Here is a 22,250-nt window from a genome sequence, read left to right as displayed (position 1 = left end):
AGTATCAAAACACTGGCACATAAGGGAGGCAAAAGCTTTAATTTATTTATTTATTTATTTATTTAGTTAGTTAGTTAGTTAGTTAGTTAGTTAGTTAGTTAGTTAGTTAGCCTTGGTGGCGCAGTGGGCTAATGCCTCCTTAAGTAACACCAGCTGCCTGCAATTAGCGCAGGTTCGCGTCCCACCAGGCTCAAGGTTGACTCAGCCTTCCATCCTTCCGAGGTAGGTAAAATGAGGACCCAGATTGTTGGGGGCAATTAAGCTGACTTTGTAATAATGCCGCTTGGGGGGGGCGAAAGCCCTAATAAGCAGGCATATACATAGAATGAAGGCTACTGCTAAGCTTGTAAGCCGCCCTGAGTCTTCGGAGAAGGGCGGGATATAAATGGAATTAAAATAAAAAATAAAAAATAAAATAAATTCCTTTTATATCCCGCCCTTCTCCGAAGACTCAGGGCGGCTTACAAGCTTAGCAGTAGCCTTCATTCTATGTATATGCCTGCTTATTAGGGCTTTCACACACACCCCAAGCGGCATTATTACAAAGTCAGCTTAATTGCCCCCAACAATCTGGTTCTCCCACAGTGCAGAACTAAATTGAGGTAGCTTCAGTTGTAAGAGGGTAAATTTTAGCTAAACTTTAAAATTAAGGAAGGAGGTGATCATGGAAGTAGTTCCCAGTGATGCCCTTCTTTGACCAGAGGTTTTGCTGGCCCATCTATTGGGGAAATATGCCTTCTCAAGAGCAGAGCATTAGCCACCCTCCATTTTGGTGGCATCATTTCCAAAGAGGCTAAACCATAAATCTTACAGTGTCTACGTCACCCTACATTATTAAACCAAGGCGAAACAAGCAAATTATGGCTTGGTACAATAGATAACTCCAGGTATTATCCATCAGAAGAGTTCATGATGATGGTGGGGTTATTCCAGCTGAATAATACAGACCAGGATTGATGTCTTTTGGGGAAGAAAAAGAAATAAAAACTTTCAGTCTCTGGGTTGTGTTTTTTTCCCCCGTGATGGCAATGCATATTAGGATGAAGTTCATCCTAGAAATGATATAAAAACAAGTATATCTTAAAACTTCAGAACTATAAAAGGGGAGAATCATTGTCCTTTTCAGGAATTCAAGAAATATGCATTAAGTTAAACCAGGTCCTTGTATCAGTAAAGATAAGCAGGTAAAAAGTTTGCTTTTGACTAAGCATAGTCATACTGATGTTTTCCACCAATTATGGTTACCTAAGCGTGAACCAGGTCACAGGCTACGATCCAGGAAGAAGCCAGTTTGAATGCTGGGAATTTCAGTGAATTAGGTTAATAATTATGAGGAAGGTGGTTTTATTTCGATCTCAGTAAGAGGATGACAAAGAAAATTATACTGTACTGTACTGGAATTTAAAATTTTCTCCTAAAACTGTTTTCAATAAGCTCTGTTAGAATTACTAACTCCCCATTTCATATAGCCAAAGTATATTTAAAACTCATTTGCAACTTTTTTTTTAGAAAGTTGTCTTGTATTGTGAGTTCATGAAATACTTTCTTAAAGATGAGTGCTCAAAGAAAATGCCTACAGGCATTAGTGATAAGGCTGGTCTAGAATTTTATCTGACAGCTCCATATTCTGTTGTTCCTTCCAGCCCTGACTGGACCAGTCTGATAATAATGAAGGAGTAGCTGCACTAGCAATTTCTAATTCATGAATTGTTCTTCATTTTATATATTAAATGGAGTTTGTTATTTGTTGTTCAGCTATAAAATTCAAATACAAACACATATATTTAGACTAATGTAGTTTTACTTTAAAGCATCTTTCGTTATTTGCCACCTCTGTTAGCCCACTATGCTCTTTTCAATATTCTGCATAAGGGGGATTTATTCTGACACAAACTTGTTCATTCCTTATAGGTTTGAGTGAGGGATGGTTTTTCATATGATAACTCCTTTGAAACCTCTGGCTGCCTTGTAGCAGGATTATCCCATTCCACAAAAATGTGAAGTGGTTGATTTGGATTTATCATTTTGTGCACTTAAAATAAATATGAATATGATGAAACGTGGTGTGAATAGGAAAAGCATGGTGAAAGAAACCTTGATTTAATGCAAACTAGAGTAATGACTGGCTCATGCTGAAGTTATCCCATCAAATGATGGAGGTTTGGATTAAGGCAACATATGAAGCCACAGCTCACAATGCTGCCCTAAGTAGTGTACTTCAAATAAGTTATGCCAAACTACTGTTCTATACCAGGGTTTGCTGAATAAATTAGATGGTTGGATTCACACAGCACACAGCCCTAGCTGAGCCCAAACTTTTTGTGGCTAAGTGAGACAGTTGTTAAGTGTGTCTTAGCCCATTTTATGACCATTTTTGCTAGAGTTGTTAAGTGAACCATTCCAGTTGTTCAGTTGGTAACCCGGTTGTTAAGTGAATCTGGCTACCCCATTCACTTTGCTGGTCAGAAGATTGCAAAATGTGATTACGTGACGCTGGGCACTACAATTGTCATAAATATGAGCCAGTCACTAAATGCCTAAATTTTGATCACGTGACCAGGGGGTTCCTGCAAGGGTTGTAAATGTGAAAAATGGTCATAAGTCACTTTTTCCAGTGCCATTGTAACTTCAAACGATCACTAAACGAACTGTTGTAAGTTGAGTACTACTTGTATTTGTCTGGACCAATTCACTGTGATTTATATATCACAATGAGTTTCACAGAACCTTTCAAGCCACAAACAAGTAAATGCAAATGGTGTTTTGAATAAATTGAAGATATAACCCCTAATTAATTTATTCATAAATTGTGTTAAGGCTTCAAGTGGTTGGTTTAATGTTGGCTCAACATGTGGCACATAACTAAACCCTGCAGTTTGCAAACTGTGTGAACCCATCCACTAGTGGCTTATTCACAATTATTCCAATCTTTACCATGATATGTGAATCAGTGAATATGTTTTAAAAAGAGAAAACAATCTCTTTCATTAGTTACAATAGGAAAGTACATGACATTTCACCATTCAAAGTAAAATAAATGACTGTTTTCTGTCCTTTATAACAAGCTCTAAATTGAATGCCTGAGCCTTCTTTACTTACTCAGCCCATTTCAGGCCTACTATAGTATTGTAGGGGTTTGAGATTGAGAAATAACTTTATGCAGTGGCTTTAATTGCAATGATAAATTACAGAATTTATATTAATTGTACTAGTTGTATTAGCCCATTTACTGTTTTTCATATTCTTATCCAGGAACAAGGATGCAAAGCAGATGTTTCATTTTTTAACCTTGACAAACCATTACCTTGAGTAGGACTATTTTTTAAAAAAAAATAAGTTCAAAGTCTCCCCTTTTTTTCTTTACTTGAATTTATCAGCAGTTAACAATGCATCAGAGGGACGCGGTAGCTCAGTGGACACTGAGCTTGTCAATCAGAAGGTCGGCAGTTTGGCGGGTCAAATCCCGAGTGCCGCGTAACAGAGTGAGCTCCTGTTACTCATCCCAGCTTCTGCCAACCTAGCAGTTCGAAAGCACGTAAAAATGCAAGTAGAAAAATAGGGACCACTACGGTGGGAAGGTAACAGCGTTCCGTGCGCCTTTTGCGTCTAGTCATGCTGGCCACATGACCACGGAGACGTCCTCGGACAAGCGCTGGCTCTTCGGCTTTGAAACGGACATGAGCACCGGCCCCTAGAGTCGGAAACGACTAGCACGCATGTGCAGGGGAACCTTTACCTTTACCTTTAACAATGCATCAGAGTGTATATGTAGAAACAAAATCCACGTAATTTTAATTAGATTATCTGGGAACTTGGAATTGGATAGTTGATCACCATTTGCACAGCAAAGAAATATCTCAATATTTTTAAACCAGATGAAGTAAAAAATAATGTGTATTGTGAGATTTCCCTTTTTTCAGTCAACTTTTCCATTAGGATTAATTTTGCTGCTGCAGCAAGTAAGAACACTATCAGGTGAAGGATAATTTTCAAGATGTTATTGGATTATTAAAGAAACAATTATGCCAATAGAAAATCTTATACAATAGCCTGAATTCTGACCTATGAGTTTTTCCTAATTTTGGCCAACATTTACTCTGATACTGTTTACAATCGTAAAATTAAAAGTAGAGGGCTTTTATATCCGATGCCCATGTTGTTTTTAACCAATTCAAGTTTACTCTCTCTTCCAATATTTAGCAAATTTATATAACTGTTCAACTCGCACATACATGACTCCAAGCAGCTTACAACATTTAAACGTTTTTAAAAATCCATCCTATAATAAAACTGTTAAAAAAAGCTTTACTCCCCATTCTCATGGCAGCAACAATAGCCATGTGATCAGCTTTATGTCCATTTGTAGTCCCCAGGCCTGCTGACAAAGGTACATTTTTAGACCGTTTCGGAAAAGCAACAGAGTGGGGGCCAACCGCACCTCAGCGCAAATGATGTTCCATAAAAAAGGGGCCACCACCAAGAAGGTCCTTTTTTTATTTTATTTTTTATTTTAATTCCATTTACGGTATATCCCGCCCTTCTCCGAAGATTCAGGGCGGCTTACAAGCTTAGCAGTAGCCTTCATTCTATGTATATGCCTGCTTATTAGGGCTTTCACACACACCCCAAGCGGCATTATTACAAAGTCAGCTTAATTGCCCCCAACAATCTGGGTCCTCATTTTACCTACCTCGGAAGGATGGAAGGCTGAGTCAACCTTGAGCCTGGTGGGATGCGAACCTGCACTAATTGCAGGGAACTGGTGTTACTTAAGGAGGCATTAGCCCACTGCTCCACCAAGGCTCTTTTTCATAGTCCCAGCAGATACTTGTTTCAATGCTTCTGAATTGAAAGGATTAGCAAGTTATAAACTATTGTCCAGGGTATCCCTGAAATTTTTTTGGGGAGGCTCCTTTCATGTCCCCCTCCATCATGTCCCAACAGATGACAGTCCACAACATGTCCTGTCTTCTCATCCTGGTAGGCCAGGTGGATGCAATAGGGGAGAGGTGGTATTTCAAATAACCCTGCTCCAAGCCATGTAGGGCATTAAAGGCTATAACCAGCACCTTGAATTGTATCCAAAAGCAGATTGGCAGCCATTGCAGCTCCCACAGAAGAGATGACATGCACAAGTCTAGACTTGCACAAAACTGTCTGGGCTGCTACATTCTGAACTACGGAAACTAAAGTTTCTGAATACTGAAGGGCAGCCTCATGTCAGCCCATCACAGTAGTCCAGAAGGGAGGTGACAGGCCATTGGTGACTGTGAGAAGGGCACATTGGTGCAGAAATGGGTGTGACTGACACACAACCCAAAGTTTACAAAGCCCTTCCTGGCCACCACTACCACCTGCTCCTTTAGCAGGAATTTCAAGTCTAGGAGATCCTCCAGATTACACAATAGGTCAATCTGAGGTAATGCCATCCCATCCCTGACCAAAGATGACACCTTTCTAGGAACCAAACAATCGATAACCCAGAGCTATTCTGTCCATGCAGGTTTTTTGGCAATATTTCAGAAGTGGTTTGCCATTGTCTCTTTACTAGGCTTGAGAGGGAGGAACTGGCCCATATACAGATGGCTTTGTTCCTAAAGCAACACTAGAATCAATGGTATCCTGGCTTCTAGCCTGTTGCCTTAACTACCACACCAAACTGTTACTCTGTTTTTATGATTAACATCATAATGAGATTTAATATTTGGAATTCTGAGGCCTCTTTTGTTGATATGCAACTGATGGAACCTCCCAAAATATCTGTGGTGTGTAGTACCCTATCCCTGCTCTTACCCTTTATAACAGAGATCGCCAACCTTTTTGATTTGGTGGCCTGGAAAAGGAGGCAGGCACCACTATGTGTGTGCGTACAAATGGGCCGCGCATGAGCATGTGCGCACACAAATGGCTCATGCACACATGAAAACGGCTGTGTGTGAGCACATGCGCACATGCAAATGGCTGTGTGGGTGCGAGTGCTGCAAATGGGGTGGCACCAGCGATGGGATACTCGGGGCGGCGCGAGTGTGGTGGGGTGAGTGCACTGGCCATCCCTTCCTGCGGCCCAGTGGCCAAGCCGCCATGGCCGGGTAATGGGCCGCAGCCCTCAGGTTGGGGACCCTTGCTTTATAAGTAGTTCTCGACTTATGAACACAATTTCTGTTGTTAAGACCATTTTGCTTCATTTTATGATTTTTCTTGCAGTTTTCACTGCAGTTATTAAGTTAGTAACAGTTAAGGGAATCTGGTTTCGCCATTGACTTTATCAGAAAGTCACAAAAGGCAACCATATGACCCTGGGTCACTGCAGTCACCACAAATATGAGTCAGTTGCCAAGCATCTGAATTTTGATCATGTGACCACGGAGGTCGTAAGTGTGAAAATGGGCATAAGTCACTTTTTTCACTGCCGTTGTAATTTTGAACGGTCACTAAATGAATTGTAGTAAGTCGAGGATTGCTTGTATGGCCAATTCCTTTTCAGTTTTCAATTTCATTAAGTTTGCATCCTATATTTTAATTAAAAATAATATTCTACGCTACTGTTGTGATTCAGGGTCAGCCTGTGGGTCCGGCAGCCGGGTCGGATGACTCGGATGACTCAGACGAGGGGGAGGAGGAGGGTGTTGAAGACGAACTTGCTGATGATGGCTTGGAGGCTTCGCAGAGCCCCCAGCCAGGCCCTTCTTCTCAGCTGCGCGAGCCCGACAGTGCGGATGATGATGACCCACAGCTGGCCCTGTTCAAGGACGCCCGACGCAGGAGGCAGTCAAGCAGGAGCAAGCAGAGAAAGGCTGTGGGACTCCTCGGAAGGAGGCACAGGGAGGCCACGCCCTGAACTCTAATAAAGGGAGTGTTTGGGGAAGGGCTGGTTGCTGAAAGCAACCGCTCCGTTTGAGGTTCAAAGTTCCGATATCTTGTTTCATGTTCTGTTGTTTGTTTGTGAATTAAACTTGGCAGACGTTTTCCAGCCTCAGACGTTTTCCAGCCTCTGCCGTTTGTACAGGGGTTGCCTTTCTGCAAGGCCGGTAGCAGGCTGGTACAGAACAGTTTGCTTTCAGCCTCCCACCCCTTACAACTATTATGGAGCAGCTTCGTGCCGAGAATGCTCAGCTCACTCAGCAACTCACTTTGCTGGCAGCTCAGGTGGCTCAACTGCAAGCACAGGTTCTTGCTGCACCCCCACCCAGGAGAAAATGCCAAGTTGCAATGCCGGACAAATTTACAGGTATTCCTGAACTGTTTCCTGCTTTCCTGGGACAATGCCAGCTCTTTATCAGCGTGAGAGCGGCTGATTTCCCCACTGACCGGGATAAGGTGGGGTTCGTGTTAAGCCTTCTTTCGGGGGATGCAGCTCGTTGGGGCACGCCTCTGCTGGCACAACCTAGCCCATTGTTGGACAACTTTGTGGGGTTTTGTGACCATATGCGTCTAATGTACGAGGACCCAATTAAGACGCAGACTGCCACCTGACGCCTGAAAGCTCTGAGGCAGCGTCAACGCCCCCTACAGGGCTATATCAGCGATTTCCGGCTGCTTAGCCAGGATTCCGCCTGGAATGAGGCTGCGCTCGTGGATGCCTTTCAGGATGGATTGTCGGAGGAGATGTTGGATGAGCTGGCCCGTGTTGACATTCCCTCAGACCTGAATGGGCTGATCCATCTTTGCCTGCAGATCGATGCCCGGTTGCAGCAGCGAAAGAGTCGCCGTGCCACCCCACAGACCCCTGCCGCCCCTGTTGTGCGTGAGCCCCCAGTCCAAAGGGAGGAGCCAATGGAGCTGGGTGCCGCCAGGTCTCGTCTATCGGTGACGGAAATGAACAGACGACGATCGGGCGGGTTGTGTTTTTATTGTGGGGACCCTGGACATTTGGCTGCTTCTTGCCCAAAGAAGCGTCAGCGGGCATCAGTGACCAAGCCTGCCCCGAGAAAGTCCCCTACTTTGCTGTCGGGAAACGCCCCGAGCCCGATCTAGACGGTGTGAGAGATCGGGCGTCCCACAACAACAACACCGAGCGACGCCGTTCCGATGGTGCCTGTGAACCTCCACAGCATTTGATTTTGGAGGCACGTCTGATCCTTCCTGGCAAGCCAGAGGGGATTCCAGTCCATGCCTTAATTGACTCTGGGGCTACCACAAACTTTATGGACTCAGCCTTTGTGGCCAAATGGGCTGTTCCCCAGTGTCCGGTGGATCCGCCCATGTTAGTGGAGACTATCGATGGTCGAGTGCTCCTGTCCGGGCCTATTACGGCCGCCACGCAACCAGTATGTATGGCCATCAGTTCCCATGTGGAGGCCATCCAGTTCTACATCACTTCGGATCTGCACTTCCCCGTGGTCTTGGGACTGGCGTGGCTCCGGGCGCATGACCCACAGATCTATTGGTCACAGAACTTGGTCACCTTCCCAAGCTTGCAGTGCGTGGACCACTCCCGCCATATCTGTGCCGGTCAGGTGGAGGGTTCCCCAGGGGTTTCCTTGCCTCCCGAACTGTCCGACTTTGCTGATGTGTTCAGCGAGTCAGAGGCGGATCAATTACCCCCGCACAGGCCCTATGACTGCTCCATTGACTTAGTCCCTGATGCGCCTCTCCCAGTGGGGCGTTTGTACTCCATGTCGGAGCCCGAGTTGGCTGCATTGCGGGACTTCCTGGAGAAGAATTTGGCTCGCGGTTTCATCCGGCCCTCGTCCTCGCCAGTGTCTGCACCCGTGCTCTTCGTCAAAAAGAACTCGGGCGAATTACGGCTTTGCTGCGACTACCAGAAACTCAACGCCATCACGGTGCGCAACCGTTACCCGCTGCCCCTCATCCCCGAGCTCTTGGACCGACTCCGGGAGGCTAAGATCTTCACGAAACTGGACCTGCGTGGAGCTTATAACCTCGTCAGAGTTCGGTCGGGTGATGAGTGGAAGACGGCGTTTGGTACTCGTTATGGACATTTTGAGTACACGGTGATGCCGTTTGGCCTGACCAACGCCCCCGCTGTGTTTCAGCATTTTATGAACGACATCTTCCGGGATTTGTTGGACCAGTTTGTCGTGATCTACCTGGACGACATCCTGGTCTACTCCCCGTCGCGTGAAGTGCATCATCAGCATCTCCGTCAGGTCTTGCAGCGACTTCGAGAACATCGGCTGTTTGCCAAGTTGGAGAAGTGCCAGTTCTACCAGGTGACCATCGATTTCCTGGGTCACCGCATTTCTCCTGAGGGCATCGCCATGGAGCCGAGTAAGGTGGAGTCGTTGCAGAGTTGGCAACCCCCGCGTCGCGTGAAGGATGTTCAGCGACTTCTTGGATTTGCCAACTACTACCGAACATTCATCCCTGGCTTTGCTGCCTTGACAGCCCCCCTCACCCGGCTCCTGCAGAAGAAGACTCGGTTCCAGTGGAACGCACCAGAACAACAGGCGTTCCAGGCTTTGAAGGACGCCTTCATGAAGGAGCCCATCTTGAAGCATCCTGACCCGCAACGGCCGTTTGTCGTGGAGGCGGACGCCTCCGACATTGCCATTGGGGCAGTGTTACTCCAGGCAACGACGCCCAGCGGTACCCTTTTCCCTTGCGCGTATCACTCGAAAATTGAACCCCTCGGAGCGCAACTATACCATCTGGGAGAAGGAGCTGCTGGCCATCAAAGCGGCGTTCGAGGCCTGGAGGCATCATCTGGAGGGAGCGCGGCATCAAATCGAGGTCCGGACGGACCATAAGAATCTGGAAAGCCTGCAGACTGCTCGGAATTTGAACCAACGCCAGATCCGGTGGTCTCTTTTCTTTGCGAGGTTTGACTTCCGGGTTCGGTACATACCAAGCGGGCACAATCAGAGAGCGGATGCTCTGTCCAGGAAGCCCGAATATACCCGAGTGGAAGACAAGCTTCTGCCCAGGACAGTGATCCCCGTCGAGTCTTTTGCTGCGGTGCGGGAGCCGGTTGATATACGGGCTCGGATCCGGGAGGCACAGCAGCAGGAGGCGTGGGTGGCTCAGCGGAAGGAGGAAGTGGGGCCAGATTCGCCTTGGACGGTCACGGATGGACTCTTGTATTATCGTGACCGGCTCTATGTTCCGGGAGGGCCACTCAGGGGACTCGTCCTCAGCCAGTGTCATGATAACCCGGCAGCGGGGCATTTTGGCCTGTTCAAGACTCTGAACCTGGTCTCCCGTACCTTCTGGTGGACCCGAGTCCGACACGACGTCCAGTCTTATGTCACCTCTTGCATCCCATGCAGGCAGGCCAAGTCAGCGACAGGGGCCCCGCCTGGATTACTGCAGCCTTTGCCAACACCCAAGAGACCCTGGGGGGCTGTGTCCATGGACTTTCTGACGGATTTACCCCCATCCTCTGGTTTCACGACAGTGTTTGTGGTGGTGGACAAGCTGACCAAGATGGCGCACTTCATCCCCTGTCGCGGCTTACCGTCAGCTCGCGCCACTAGTCGTATGTTTATCCAACAGGTGTTTCGGCTGCACAGCCTCCCCGATAGAGTCGTCTCCGATAGGGGGGCCCAGTTTACAGCCCGCTTCAGGCAGGAGTTGATGCATGCGTTGGACATCAAGGTTTGCCTCTCGTCCGCGCATCATCCTCAGACTGACGGGGGAACCGAGAAGGTCATCGGTATCCTGGAACAGTATCTGCGCTGCTACGTCAACCTGCAGCAGAACAATTGGGTGGACTATCTGGCCATAGCTGAGTTTGCCTTTAACAACTCGCAGCACACCTCCACACAGATGACACCGTTCTTGGCCAATGTGGGTTATCACCCCCGGTTTTTCCCCCTTTCTCCCGTGGACTCACTGTTGCCGGCAGCGAACGACTTCATGGCAGAGTTACAGGCGATCCATCGATTGGTGCGACGGCAGTTGGAGAAGGCCAAGGCCGATTACAAAAGGTTTGCTGATCGGTCAAGACGGGATACGCCTCCACTATCGGTGGGGGATCGGGTCTGGCTGTCCACCAGGAACTTACCGTCCACACGGCCGGCGAGGAAGTTAGACCACCGATATTTAGGACCGTTCCCAGTCGAGGCTGTCATCAATCCGGTCGCCTATCGCTTAACTCTGCCACGTTCCCTGCGCATGCACCCAGTCTTCCATCGGTCTCTGTTGGTCCCCGAGCAACCGGCTTGTCCACTCCGCCAAGCGGAACCTCCCCCATCAGGACCTCGCGATGGAGGCAGCACCCCCGAGTACGAGGTCGCCAGCATCAGGGATTCCCGTTGGCTGAAAGGTCGTTTCCAGTACCTGATCGAGTGGAAAGGGTACGGGCCGGAGGACTTCACCTGGGAAGACGCGACCGCCGTTCATGCCCCTGCGTTGGTGACTGCTTTTCACGAACAATTCCCATCCCGACCGCATCCGGATCGGCAGCCCCGGGGGAAGGGCCCTGCGGTGCGGGATAGTGTTGTGATTCAGGGTCAGCCTGTGGGTCCGGCAGCCGGGTCGGATGACTCGGATGACTCAGACGAGGGGGAGGAGGAGGGTGTTGAAGACGAACTTGCTGATGATGGCTTGGAGGCTTCGCAGAGCCCCCAGCCAGGCCCCTCTTCTCAGCTGCGCGAGCCCGACAGTGCGGATGATGATGACCCACAGCTGGCCCTGTTCAAGGACGCCCGACGCAGGAGGCAGTCAAGCAGGAGCAAGCAGAGAAAGGCTGTGGGACTCCTCGGAAGGAGGCACAGGGAGGCCACGCCCTGAACTCTAATAAAGGGAGTGTTTGGGGAAGGGCTGGTTGCTGAAAGCAACCGCTCCGTTTGAGGTTCAAAGTTCCGATATCTTGTTTCATGTTCTGTTGTTTGTTTGTGAATTAAACTTGGCAGACGTTTTCCAGCCTCAGACGTTTTCCAGCCTCTGCCGTTTGTACAGGGGTTGCCTTTCTGCAAGGCCGGTAGCAGGCTGGTACAGAACAGCTACACTATTTTTCTTCAATTGGCTTTTTAGGTATTATTTTATGGCCCGTAGCATTATTTTTTTCCCTACAGTTGCATCACTGCTCCAGCTGCCTATCCCAGTCAGCAGGGCAATGCAGTATAATCAGGTTTCTTTTTCTAGAGCAGAACAACATATGTTGTGTCTGAGCAGGAGCCGTTACATGTGGCCATACCTGAACGTCTCTCAGTGCACTGTATAAAATGAAAACGTCAAGAACAGTTTTGAAACCAGGCATAGGGGAGCATGTTTCAGGCAGTATGGCTTAGCTTTCCTGTCTTTGGTTAAGTACATAAGGTACAGCCTCTCAAAATTGAAATGAAAAAGAAGAGAATGGAGATGTTTTTTTCTGTAGGATCCAATCTGAGTTGGTCACTAGAACCAGGCCACCACCTCCGCCTAAACTGCACCTTAATTCCAACATTATTCTAACGCTCATACGTTTTTTCTGGACTATTGTAAATCTATAACAGCAATATCAGGATAATCTTAGCACATTGAAAATAATATTCAGAGCAACTGTACTTTTATAACTTTTGTTTATTTCTCTGTAAGTTCTTTACATAAATAGCACTCCAATAAAAATGAAAATTACTTAATACCGATTTAAATAAGTACAAGATATTTTATTGTGGGGAGGGCCAGGTGGATGGCCATAGCAACAGAAAATATTAAATTCTTGAAATATATTATTGATGAGATCCATTCCAGAATTATGACCAAGCAAAATACACACACACACACACACACACACACACACACACAGAGAGAGAGAGAGAGAGAGAGAGAGAGAGAGAGGAGGGAGAGAGAAAGAGAGAGCAATGAAAAATATACATTAATGGCCAGTTTTCAAGATATTCAGGTCTCTTCATCTATCTAAAAGTTAAGCAAGGTATAGCCAAAGTGAAGAAGACAATGATTTGACAATAGTCAAAGTCTTTATATTGTTTTTATAAGTCTTCGTGCATTACACAGAAGGAGGCATCAATTTTATATTGAATGGTATCCTGGACTTTCAAGAAATTCTTTGGTCTTTGCTCACCTTTTCAGCTTGCTCATGAAGACAAACTCTCTGTGTGCAGCAAACTATGCTATGGCATTGGAGGGGCTCCAAATCAGGTTGCGAGCAGTGCCACCTCATTCTTTCTGCAAATCTACCTCTTGGATATTGCACAGGTAAGCAGTTTCGGAAACCTAAACATCTTCAAATTCCAAAAATTATATGGTCACCCAGCTCACTCTCAGTGAGTCCCAGTGGCTTAAAAAGATATTGCCATCATTGGTCAGGTCTTGTGTGATAACTTAACATTAAATTCAGTTTAATCAGTTTTTCTCTTGATTCCATACTCTGATAAGAAAAACCACGGAAAGCAATTAAGATATGAATGATTTAGTTTATATTATTTTGCCCTCCCCCTCCAAATTCCAGAATTTGTTTTGCCCTGCTTCCCATGAGGTGATTATTATAAAGGTGAGTTTTTAATTCATAGAAATTATTTTATTTATTTATATCCCACCTTTTTTATTTTATAAATAAATCAAGGTGGCAAACATAGCTAATACTCCCTTTTCCTCCTGCACAACAACCCTGTGAGGTAACTTGGGCTGAGAGAGAATGACTGGCCTAAAGTCGCCCAGCCAGTTTTCATGCCTAAGGTGGGACTACAACTCACTGTCTCTGGTTTCTAGGCCAGCACCTTAAGGGACAGGTTCTGTGGAGAAAGGTTTTTCCATGGACCGGAGAGTGCGTGCTTTTGTGTCCTACCTGCATCCCACAGATGGGGCTTTGCTTGTTTGTGCGGACCAGTTGCTGGCATGCCACGGACCTGGGATTGGGGACCCCTGCCTTAATACCTAGACCAAACTATCCTCTGAATATTCTTCTATTTCTCTTTCCCCATCACTTAGAAAGCAGAGGGAGGTTTATTCTCTTGATCTAATAAAGGAAAATCTTCTTTAAATCATTTTTCATCAATCATATAATTTTCATGCCAATAATATTGAAGTGGTTTCTATTGTATTTTTCTGTAACATTTGTCCAACGTTTTGAAAAGCTATCTCCAAAATCATTGGAGTATGGATTCTATGACACCACACAAAAATCAAATGAAAATTGTCCATGGAGCACAATTCAAGATTTGCTGCCCTACTTCACGGACAATAAAAAAATATTTTGGCAGCTGTTAGTAACAATTAGATATTTATTTAAATATGTGGAGCAAATTCCAGATGAATAAAATTATTTCAGAGCAACAAAGTTTCTCATAGGACATCATTGTCAAAAACAAAAATGTTTTATACAGGTAGTCCTTGACCAACAACAGTTTATTTAGTAACCTTTCAAAGTTACAGTGGCACTGAAAAAAGTGACTTATGACCGTTTTTCACACTTAACAACCATTGCAGCATCCCCGAGGCATGGCAACTGACTCATATTTATAAGTGTTGCTGTGTCCTCAGGTCATGTGATCACCTTTTGTGACCTTCAAACAAGCAAAGTCAATGGGGAAGCCAGATTCACTTAACAACCACGTTACTAACTTAACAACTGTACAAGAAAGGTTGTCAAAATGGGTCAAAACTTAACAAATATCTCACATAGGAGCATTAATTTTGGGCTCGATTGTGGTCATAAGTTGAGGACTACCTGTACAAGAAGAAACATTGTAATTTGGGGAAGTTATTTAGTGCTGATGGCTTCATTAGATAAGTATGTTGAGCTCAGATAAGTGCTACTTGGTTTTTCAGATCCCTCCATTCCAGGCCTCCTTGGTGCAGGTCATTGGCCGAGCATGTGGAGCAGCTGCAGATCCTCTTGCAGGCTTTTTTATTAATCGGAGCAAAGCAACCAGATTCGGGCAACTCGTGCCTTGGTAAGCAAAGTTGATATATTTGCTTCATTGTTGATGGCTTAAAAGTTTCTTTAATGCATTCATTCACTTCCTTGGTCTCCAATCCAGGTACATGTTTTTGAATTTATTTGGCCTGGTTCATATACCATGTTAAACTACAATGGCTGCTTCATCTAAAATACTAAGCAATAAATCATGATTTAGAAAACACTATGACTTTTGACCAACGTGTTAGTTAAAATCAAATAAATCAGATTTTATTCTTCATGAAAATGCGTATAAATTAATTTGCTGATTTTTAAAGTTCTATTTTTTTTAATTATAAGAGATTTGCTAGTATTAAAAATATTTGGATTTATATGTGAAATAGAGGAATCAGATCAGGAAGTCTGATCCTATTATAGATACAAGAACAGTTTTTCCTCCCTTAAATTCAATTCAAAAATGTAAATTAGAAATCTAATACAAAAAAATATTTAATCGTTTAGAAAACGAAAAATAGATGACAAATCTTTCCAAACCTTATTTCTCAAGAAACTGAACATTTCTTAAGATTATGTGACTGATTCATTGATTATGTGCCATCAAGCTGATCTCAACTTTTAGCAATCAGATAGATATATTTTCTCCCTGAAAATCAATTCCTTTCTTGGTCTTCCAGGTTTTCCAATGGTACATCCTTCACCACTATAACTCAGACCATCCACATTGCTGCTCATCTTCATCTTCTCTTTCCTTCTACCTTTCCTAGCATTACAGCCTTTGCTACAGAACTAGATCTTTGGATAATGCATCCGCAGTAGGGTAATTTGAGCCTGGTCATTTGTGCCTCTGGTGAGAACTTTGGATTTGGATAAATCTATTTGTTTATTTTCTAGATTGTCCAGAATATTATCTGAAGTTTTCTCCAATAGAAGGTTCTTTGCCTACTTCTTCAAAGTCTAACTTTCATTTCCTCGGATGTCACAGGGAACATTGCTTGCACTCTTCTGCTCTTTGTAAGTATAGACCAGGGGTCTTCAAACTTGGCCCTTTTATGACTTGTGGACTTCAACTCCCAGAATTCCTCAGCCAGTGTGTCTGGCTGAGGAATTCTGGGAGTTGAAGTCCACAAGTCATAAAAAGGGCCAAGTTCGAAGACCCTGGTATAGACATACGTATCAGAGTGCCTGAATATCTTTTTGAAGGTCTTTATGGCTGCTGTACAAAGTGAAAATGTGTGGTATATTTGGGGACTCCTCACTCCTTTACTCTTGATGATTGATCCTAAAAGGCAGAAGCTATCCACCCTTTCATTATCTTCGTTGTAATTTCTAAGGCTCCTTGTTGCACCTCTCACTATTAGTGGTTCTGGGATTCCCATTTTTCTAAGCATATTCCACCATTTGATGTTATTGATTCAATCTGAAGCCTTTCTGTAATCAATGAAGCACATACTGATTTTTCCCCCTGGCTTTGTTATTTATCTAGCATGCATCAAAAGTAATGTTTTGTGTTCCTCAGCCTTTCCTAGAGGCAGCCTGAACATCTGACATCTATTTGTAATATTTATTTTAATCCCATTTATATCCCGCCCTTCTCCGAAGACTCAGGGCGGCTTACAATTCTAAAGCACAAATCAATGTGCTTAGCAATAGCCTTCATTCTATGTATATGCCTGCTTATTAGGGCTTTTGGGGGCCCCCAAGCGGCATTATTACAAAGTCAGCTTATTACTAAGCATTATTTTACTATCATGTGAAATTAAAGACATTGCATGATAGTATATACCAGGGCTGGGCAACCTTGGCTCTTTTATGACTCGTGGACTTCAACTCCCAGAATTCCTGAGGCAGCATGGCTCAGCTTGGAAACCTCTCCCTTTCCCCACAGCATGGCTGGCTCAGGAATTCTGGGAGTTGAAGTCCACGAGTCATAAAACAGCCAAGGTTGCCTACCTCTGGTATATACAGTCTCCTAAGCCTCTTTCTTTTTGTTTTGGTATTGGAATGTAGGTTGACTTCTTCCAATCAATTGGTCACAGTGTCATGTGGCATAGCTTGCTTAGAAACTTTACTACCACTTCTTCTGTTGCGTGCCATATTTCTTATAGAATAGAATAGAATATTCTATAGAATGGAATTCCGATTCCAAAAGATCTCCTGTATGGAGAACTAGTGCAGGGAAAGTGCCCCAGAGGGAGACCAAAGCTGTGATACAAGGATATCTGAAAGAGGGATCTAAAGGCCTTGGGAATGGACATTAACAGCTGGGAAACTTTGACCTCTGATCGTTCAGCTTGGAGGCTAAAGATGCAGCATAGCCTTCTCCAATTCAAAGAGACACTTGTGCGGCAGGCTGACGCAAAGAGGCAGTCCGGAACCAGCGAAATCTGAGGGCTGGACAGGGGACAGACTGTATCTGCCCTCAGTGTGGAAGGGACTGACACTCTTGAATTGGCCTTTTTAGCCACACCAGATGCTGCTTTAGGACCTCATTCCAGAGCACGAAACCATAGTCTCTCGAGATTGAAGGATGCCAAAGAGAATATTGAAATTGGACACACAGGGAATTTCCCTCTTTTAGCTATTTTCAGATATGCACTTTCATTTTCTGTTATTCATTATACTTTTCTTCATTGATTAGTTTATATTTGTATTCATATTCCAATCTCCTAGTATGGATGAAATTGGGCTCCCTTCCTCTTCAAATAAACTCCATATGTTTGTGGTTCAGGCTAAAATACAGGGATCTCATAATGAATGAACTAATGATGAACGTTTTTCTTCTTTCAAAAAGAAGTTAATCCACAATATTTGTTGTTCTGTTCCCATAAGACTCTGTTATCTACAACTGATAATCTACACCGGGAGGAGGAAAAGTGTGCTACACAGCTAGACATTAGCATTATTGTGGTTGACTGTTGTCTTATCAGCCTTCTGCAGTGTACAGTAGACTAGCCTCTTGTACAATTTCTTTTTTCCTCAGGAGAAACTGTATTAAATGGTGACTTTACAAATGTTTTTTTTTCCTTTCAAATAGATTGTTGTCCTCAAGACAATTAGAATTTAAAAGGAAATTATTTTGTAATAGCCTTAGCAGGCGGCATTACATAGCTGACCTTGGCTGATCTTAGAGATTTGATCCAGGTTAATACCTAAGTAGACGTAAAATCTGCCTGCTAAACTGAATAATTGAAAACATAGCAAAAGAGGAATTGCAAGACATTTCCCTAACTCAATAAGAATTGAATTTTACTTGAGGGCATCTGTATTTTTTTAGTAAACATAGGAGCCAATCCCCATGCCCTATTTCCACAAAAAAACCCAACAGTATAAGATTAGCACATTTATTCTAGTACAAGATTCCTTATTACCCATTTCATCAGGTGAACAGAGCATTATTCTATGTTTGTTTGTTCATTTGTTTTTGTACTTCTCTCCCTTGGATGTCCCTCCTTATATGTCTTTGGTTGATTTTCAGAATTTTAGATACAATGGAGCTGATTTAGAAAATGGGGTGGGCTGCTGATCATAATAATGGAAGAACGTACAGTCCTAGATTGACGCTAAATGGTCTCTTTAATCTGTACAAGTAGTCCTCGACTTACAACAGTTTGTTTAGTGACTGTTCAAAATTACCACAGCACCAAAAAAATGTAATTTATGACCGTTTGCAGCATCCCGATGATCAATGGCAACTGGTTCATATTTTTGACTTTTGCTGTGTCTCGGGGTCATGTGATCAATTTTACGACCTTCTGACAATCAAAGTCAAGGGGGAAGCCAGATGCGCTTAATAGCCGGGTTACTAACTTATCAATTGCAGTGATTCATTCAACAGCTGTGACAAGAAAAGTCGTAAAATGGGTCAAAACACTTAACAAAAGACATTTTGGCCTCAATTGTGGTCATAAATCAAGGACTACCTGTACTTACCAACCCACCACCTTTAGGGTCATCCTTGTAGACTCTCTCCTAACAATCCTCAGCAGAGCCCCAGTGGAGTTGTCTTTTCCCCCGCCTCCTCAGCTGACCCATGGAAGTACCTGCCACTTTGCTGGGGAACAGGGAAATAGTGGGTTGCAGACCATGAGGAAAGTGTACCTCCCCACTCTGAGGAGTCTCCAAGGCCTCCTGTCCTTCCAGTTAGGAAGAGAGCTTACCCATTAACTGTTGGCACATCTCTGCCCATCCTACCACACTAGCAGTTGTCCAGGTTGTTCCCTTGTCTTTCCCTTGCCACGCACAGCTATTAAGAGATTTCAGTTTTCAGCCTTAATACCAAAGCAGTCAGTCAGGGTCAGCTGTTGAGCCTTGCCACCAGCTGATTGGATATAGTCGCCAGAGGGAGGTGGGAAAGAGAGTGGAGATAGACCCCTCCCACTTCCCGCCACACAACCTATGGGTTTCTGGGAAGTACAGCCTAAAATTATGATTACATGACTGTCCAATCATAGTGACTGCAGTGGCCACAACTTTGCAAATACAAGTGATGTGAAATGACATTTCAATTACAAAGAAGTCCTGAATCTTGGATGCATTCGTTAAATTATTTGAAGTACCTTGAATCAAAAAATGTTGCCCTACAGCAGGGGTGTCAAACTCAATTTCATTGAGGGCCACATCAGCATTACAGTTGCCCTCAAGGGGCCGGGTGGGTATGGCCAGGGTGGGCGTGGCCAGAGTGTGTATGGCCTATGGGTGGGCATGGCTAGAGTGCGTATGGCCTAATGGGTGGGTGTGGCTAGAGTGCGTATGGCCTACTGGGTGGGCATGGCCAGCTCTACAACGTTCGCATCAAGGGTGCCTATGGGGGCCTGGGCAGGAGTGGGGCAGATCTGAGGGTCTCTGGCAAAAGGAGGGTCTCTGGGCCAGGGCCAAGGCAGTGGGGGCCGTTCCCTCACTGTTTCCAGGATGGCTTCGCGGGCCACTTGAAACCACTTCGCGGGCCGGATCTGGCCCCCGGGCCTTGTGTTTGACATGTCTGCCCTACAGTGTACTGTTTTGACCAATTGAAGGTTACTAATAGACAAGCAGGAGAGTTTTAATAATACATAGATGATATCATGAAAATGTCTTCTTATGTGATGGGACTTTATATGTGTATTTGATTTCATTTGGCAAACACTCCATCCATCCAAAAATTTGGGAGTGTGTGGCAGGGAGAAGGCTAATGTGCATGGAACATCCACTCTCTCCCCCATTACACTATATTTGGCCATGGTAATTGCTGTTGTGGCAGATGAATTCTTAATATGTGTCAAAAGGTTAATTAATGCAACCGTCTCTAGAGGAAGCCAGTTTTGCTTGATGTAGAATCCAAAAATGTGGTGATAACACAAGGTTGTCTAGATATATCCTAGAAGTATACCACTCAGAAGTCCATTCTGAGGAAGACAAATCTCCTGAGCAAAATCATTTTATCACTTTAGGTCTCAAATTGAAAAGACATAAAAGTAGGAGGACTTGCCGTAACCTTTCCGATATTCCTCTGCACGGAATCTCGACACACAGCTGTCTTTTTGAAATTGCAGCTAGTCCTCATTTATTTATTTATTTATTTATTTTAATTCCATTTATATCCCGCCCTTCTCCGAAGACTCAGGGCGGCTTACAAGCTTAGCAGTAGCCTTCATTCTATGTATATGCCTGCTTATTAGGGCTTTCACACACACCCCAAGCGGCATTATTACAAAGTCAGCTTAATTGCCCCCAACAATCTGGGTCCTCATTTTACCTACCTCGGAAGGATGGAAGGCTGAGTCAACCTTGAGCCTGGTGGGATGCGAACCTGCACTAATTGCAGGCAGCTGGTGTTACTTAAGGAGGCATTAGCCCACTGCTTCACCAAGGCTCTTTCAAGCAACTGCAGTTGGAACTGTCAACTCAGTTGTTAAGCATCGCAGTTGCTAAGTGAAATTGTGAATGTACTTACGAATTTACTTCAGCCTTCCTTTGCTTTACAGACCCACAAAGGTTGTAAATGCAACTGTGAATGGTCACTAAACAAGACATTTGCTAAATGAGGTCTACCTGTTAAGTTTTTCCAATTTTTGAGGGACTGTTTCATCTTTGTGGGTTGTTTTTTTACTCTGAATTATATGAATTGAGTTAACTTATAAATTGTGGCTATTTCACCACAGGCCTTCATAAGCAGACTCTAAAATGTTCCACCTTGAGAACAAGATAGAAACATCAAATATGCTGATCTAAGTTTGTCGTCCATTCTATCTTTTCTCTTTTGTTTAGTTCTTCATTATTTGTGATAATGTATTGTTGTCTATGTTGCATGAATGGGATGGTTAAAAAGATGCTCTTCAGATAATACTATTCTGATGGGATTAATCTCTGTGTTATCTATTCTTCCCAGTTTTTGTTAATAACATCCATGGTCATCTGATTACATTGTGTAGTAACAGCTTTACAAGAATGCTGGAGAGTTCTGTTATAACTAGAGGTCATGCTCTGGGAAATAACTGCCTCTGTTCCCCCCCCCCCCCACACACACAGCAAGCTAGAACATACTGCCTTTTGTCCCTTAATGTTACACCAGTTTGACTGATACACAGAACTGTTTATCAGGCATGAGTTCATTTAAGGTTTGTTTAGAAACTTTTTTACTGATTGATCTGTTATTTGGAGTTGTTGCCATGATTATAAATGGAGGCCACATCAGGCCCACATTCATAAAAACTGACCAGAGCAAACCTGTGTTTAGATGTCAATGATTGGTAGATCTTTACATTGGGCATTTGTGCATGATATGATAAACCATGTTTAAAACTAATCATGGCAAACTTATTTACCATGGGCGCCACAGTAGACTGTACAGCAGATTGTGTTTATCTGTAGTTGGCCAGTCAACTTTTCTTTCTATGTTTGTAAACACCATTGAGTTTATGAAATTCTGTATTGAACCATTCGTAAGGATATTTTCATAACTGAAATTTAAATTAGCGTTTGCTTTTTCGGTCTCAGCAAATGATAAAATATAGAATCTGAGATGTTCATTCAAATGTTAAATGGCTGTATTCTGATTTCTAGGAGGGAAGAAAAATAATTTTAAAAGCAATATTTTCAGTTTTTGTTTTGTTTTGTTTTAATATTTATGAAGTATTTGTTATTTTATTCCATGACTCTCAAATCCTGCATAGGGGTAGATTATCTGAGTGGGGCTATTCTTTCCATTTTACTTCATGTATACTTGTTTACTTTTACTCCAGGTTGTTGGGTTGCACACCATTCACGATTGTGTCCTATATCTTGATGTGGTACTTACCTCCCTTCATATCGAACCGAATTCTGTGGTATCTGACTTTTTATTGCCTTTTCCAAGCCCTGAGTACAGTAAGTTGATTGGTGCTGAAAACCATTTTTTTACATATAACAGATTTGTGATAGATGGCTATCACATCAGTGAATTACACATTTTTTGCAGATAAAATGGTGTACCTGTTAAGTCATAGAGTTCCAAAAGGGAAGTACTATGTAT

General features: G+C 44.0%; 1 protein-coding gene across 5 annotated transcripts in view; it reads left to right on the top strand.

Annotated features, from left to right (window-relative positions):
* The window catches only part of MFSD2B (MFSD2 lysolipid transporter B, sphingolipid), a 39,021-nt gene that overhangs the window by 1,097 nt on the left and 15,674 nt on the right, over window positions 1–22,250 (top strand). For 4 of the 5 annotated variants that reach the window (XR_014024791.1, XM_081315191.1, XM_081315192.1 and 1 more), the window contains exons 2-4: window positions 12,976–13,101; window positions 14,674–14,798; window positions 21,982–22,105. Coding sequence is in view for 4 of the 5 variants with exons in the window: in XM_081315191.1 (XP_081171317.1) it covers window positions 12,976–13,101; window positions 14,674–14,798; window positions 21,982–22,105 (375 nt within the window). In the remaining variant the exon portion in view is untranslated. The remainder of the gene's footprint in view (window positions 1–12,975; window positions 13,102–14,673; window positions 14,799–21,981; window positions 22,106–22,250) is intronic. The other variant, XM_081315194.1, reaches the window with a different exon arrangement.

Source organism: Vipera berus (genome assembly GCF_964194415.1).
Source record: "Vipera berus genome assembly, chromosome: 1".
NCBI lineage: Eukaryota > Metazoa > Chordata > Lepidosauria > Squamata > Viperidae > Vipera > Vipera berus.
Note: the sequence above shows the minus strand (reverse complement) of the source record. Positions and strands in the feature narration are given on the sequence as shown.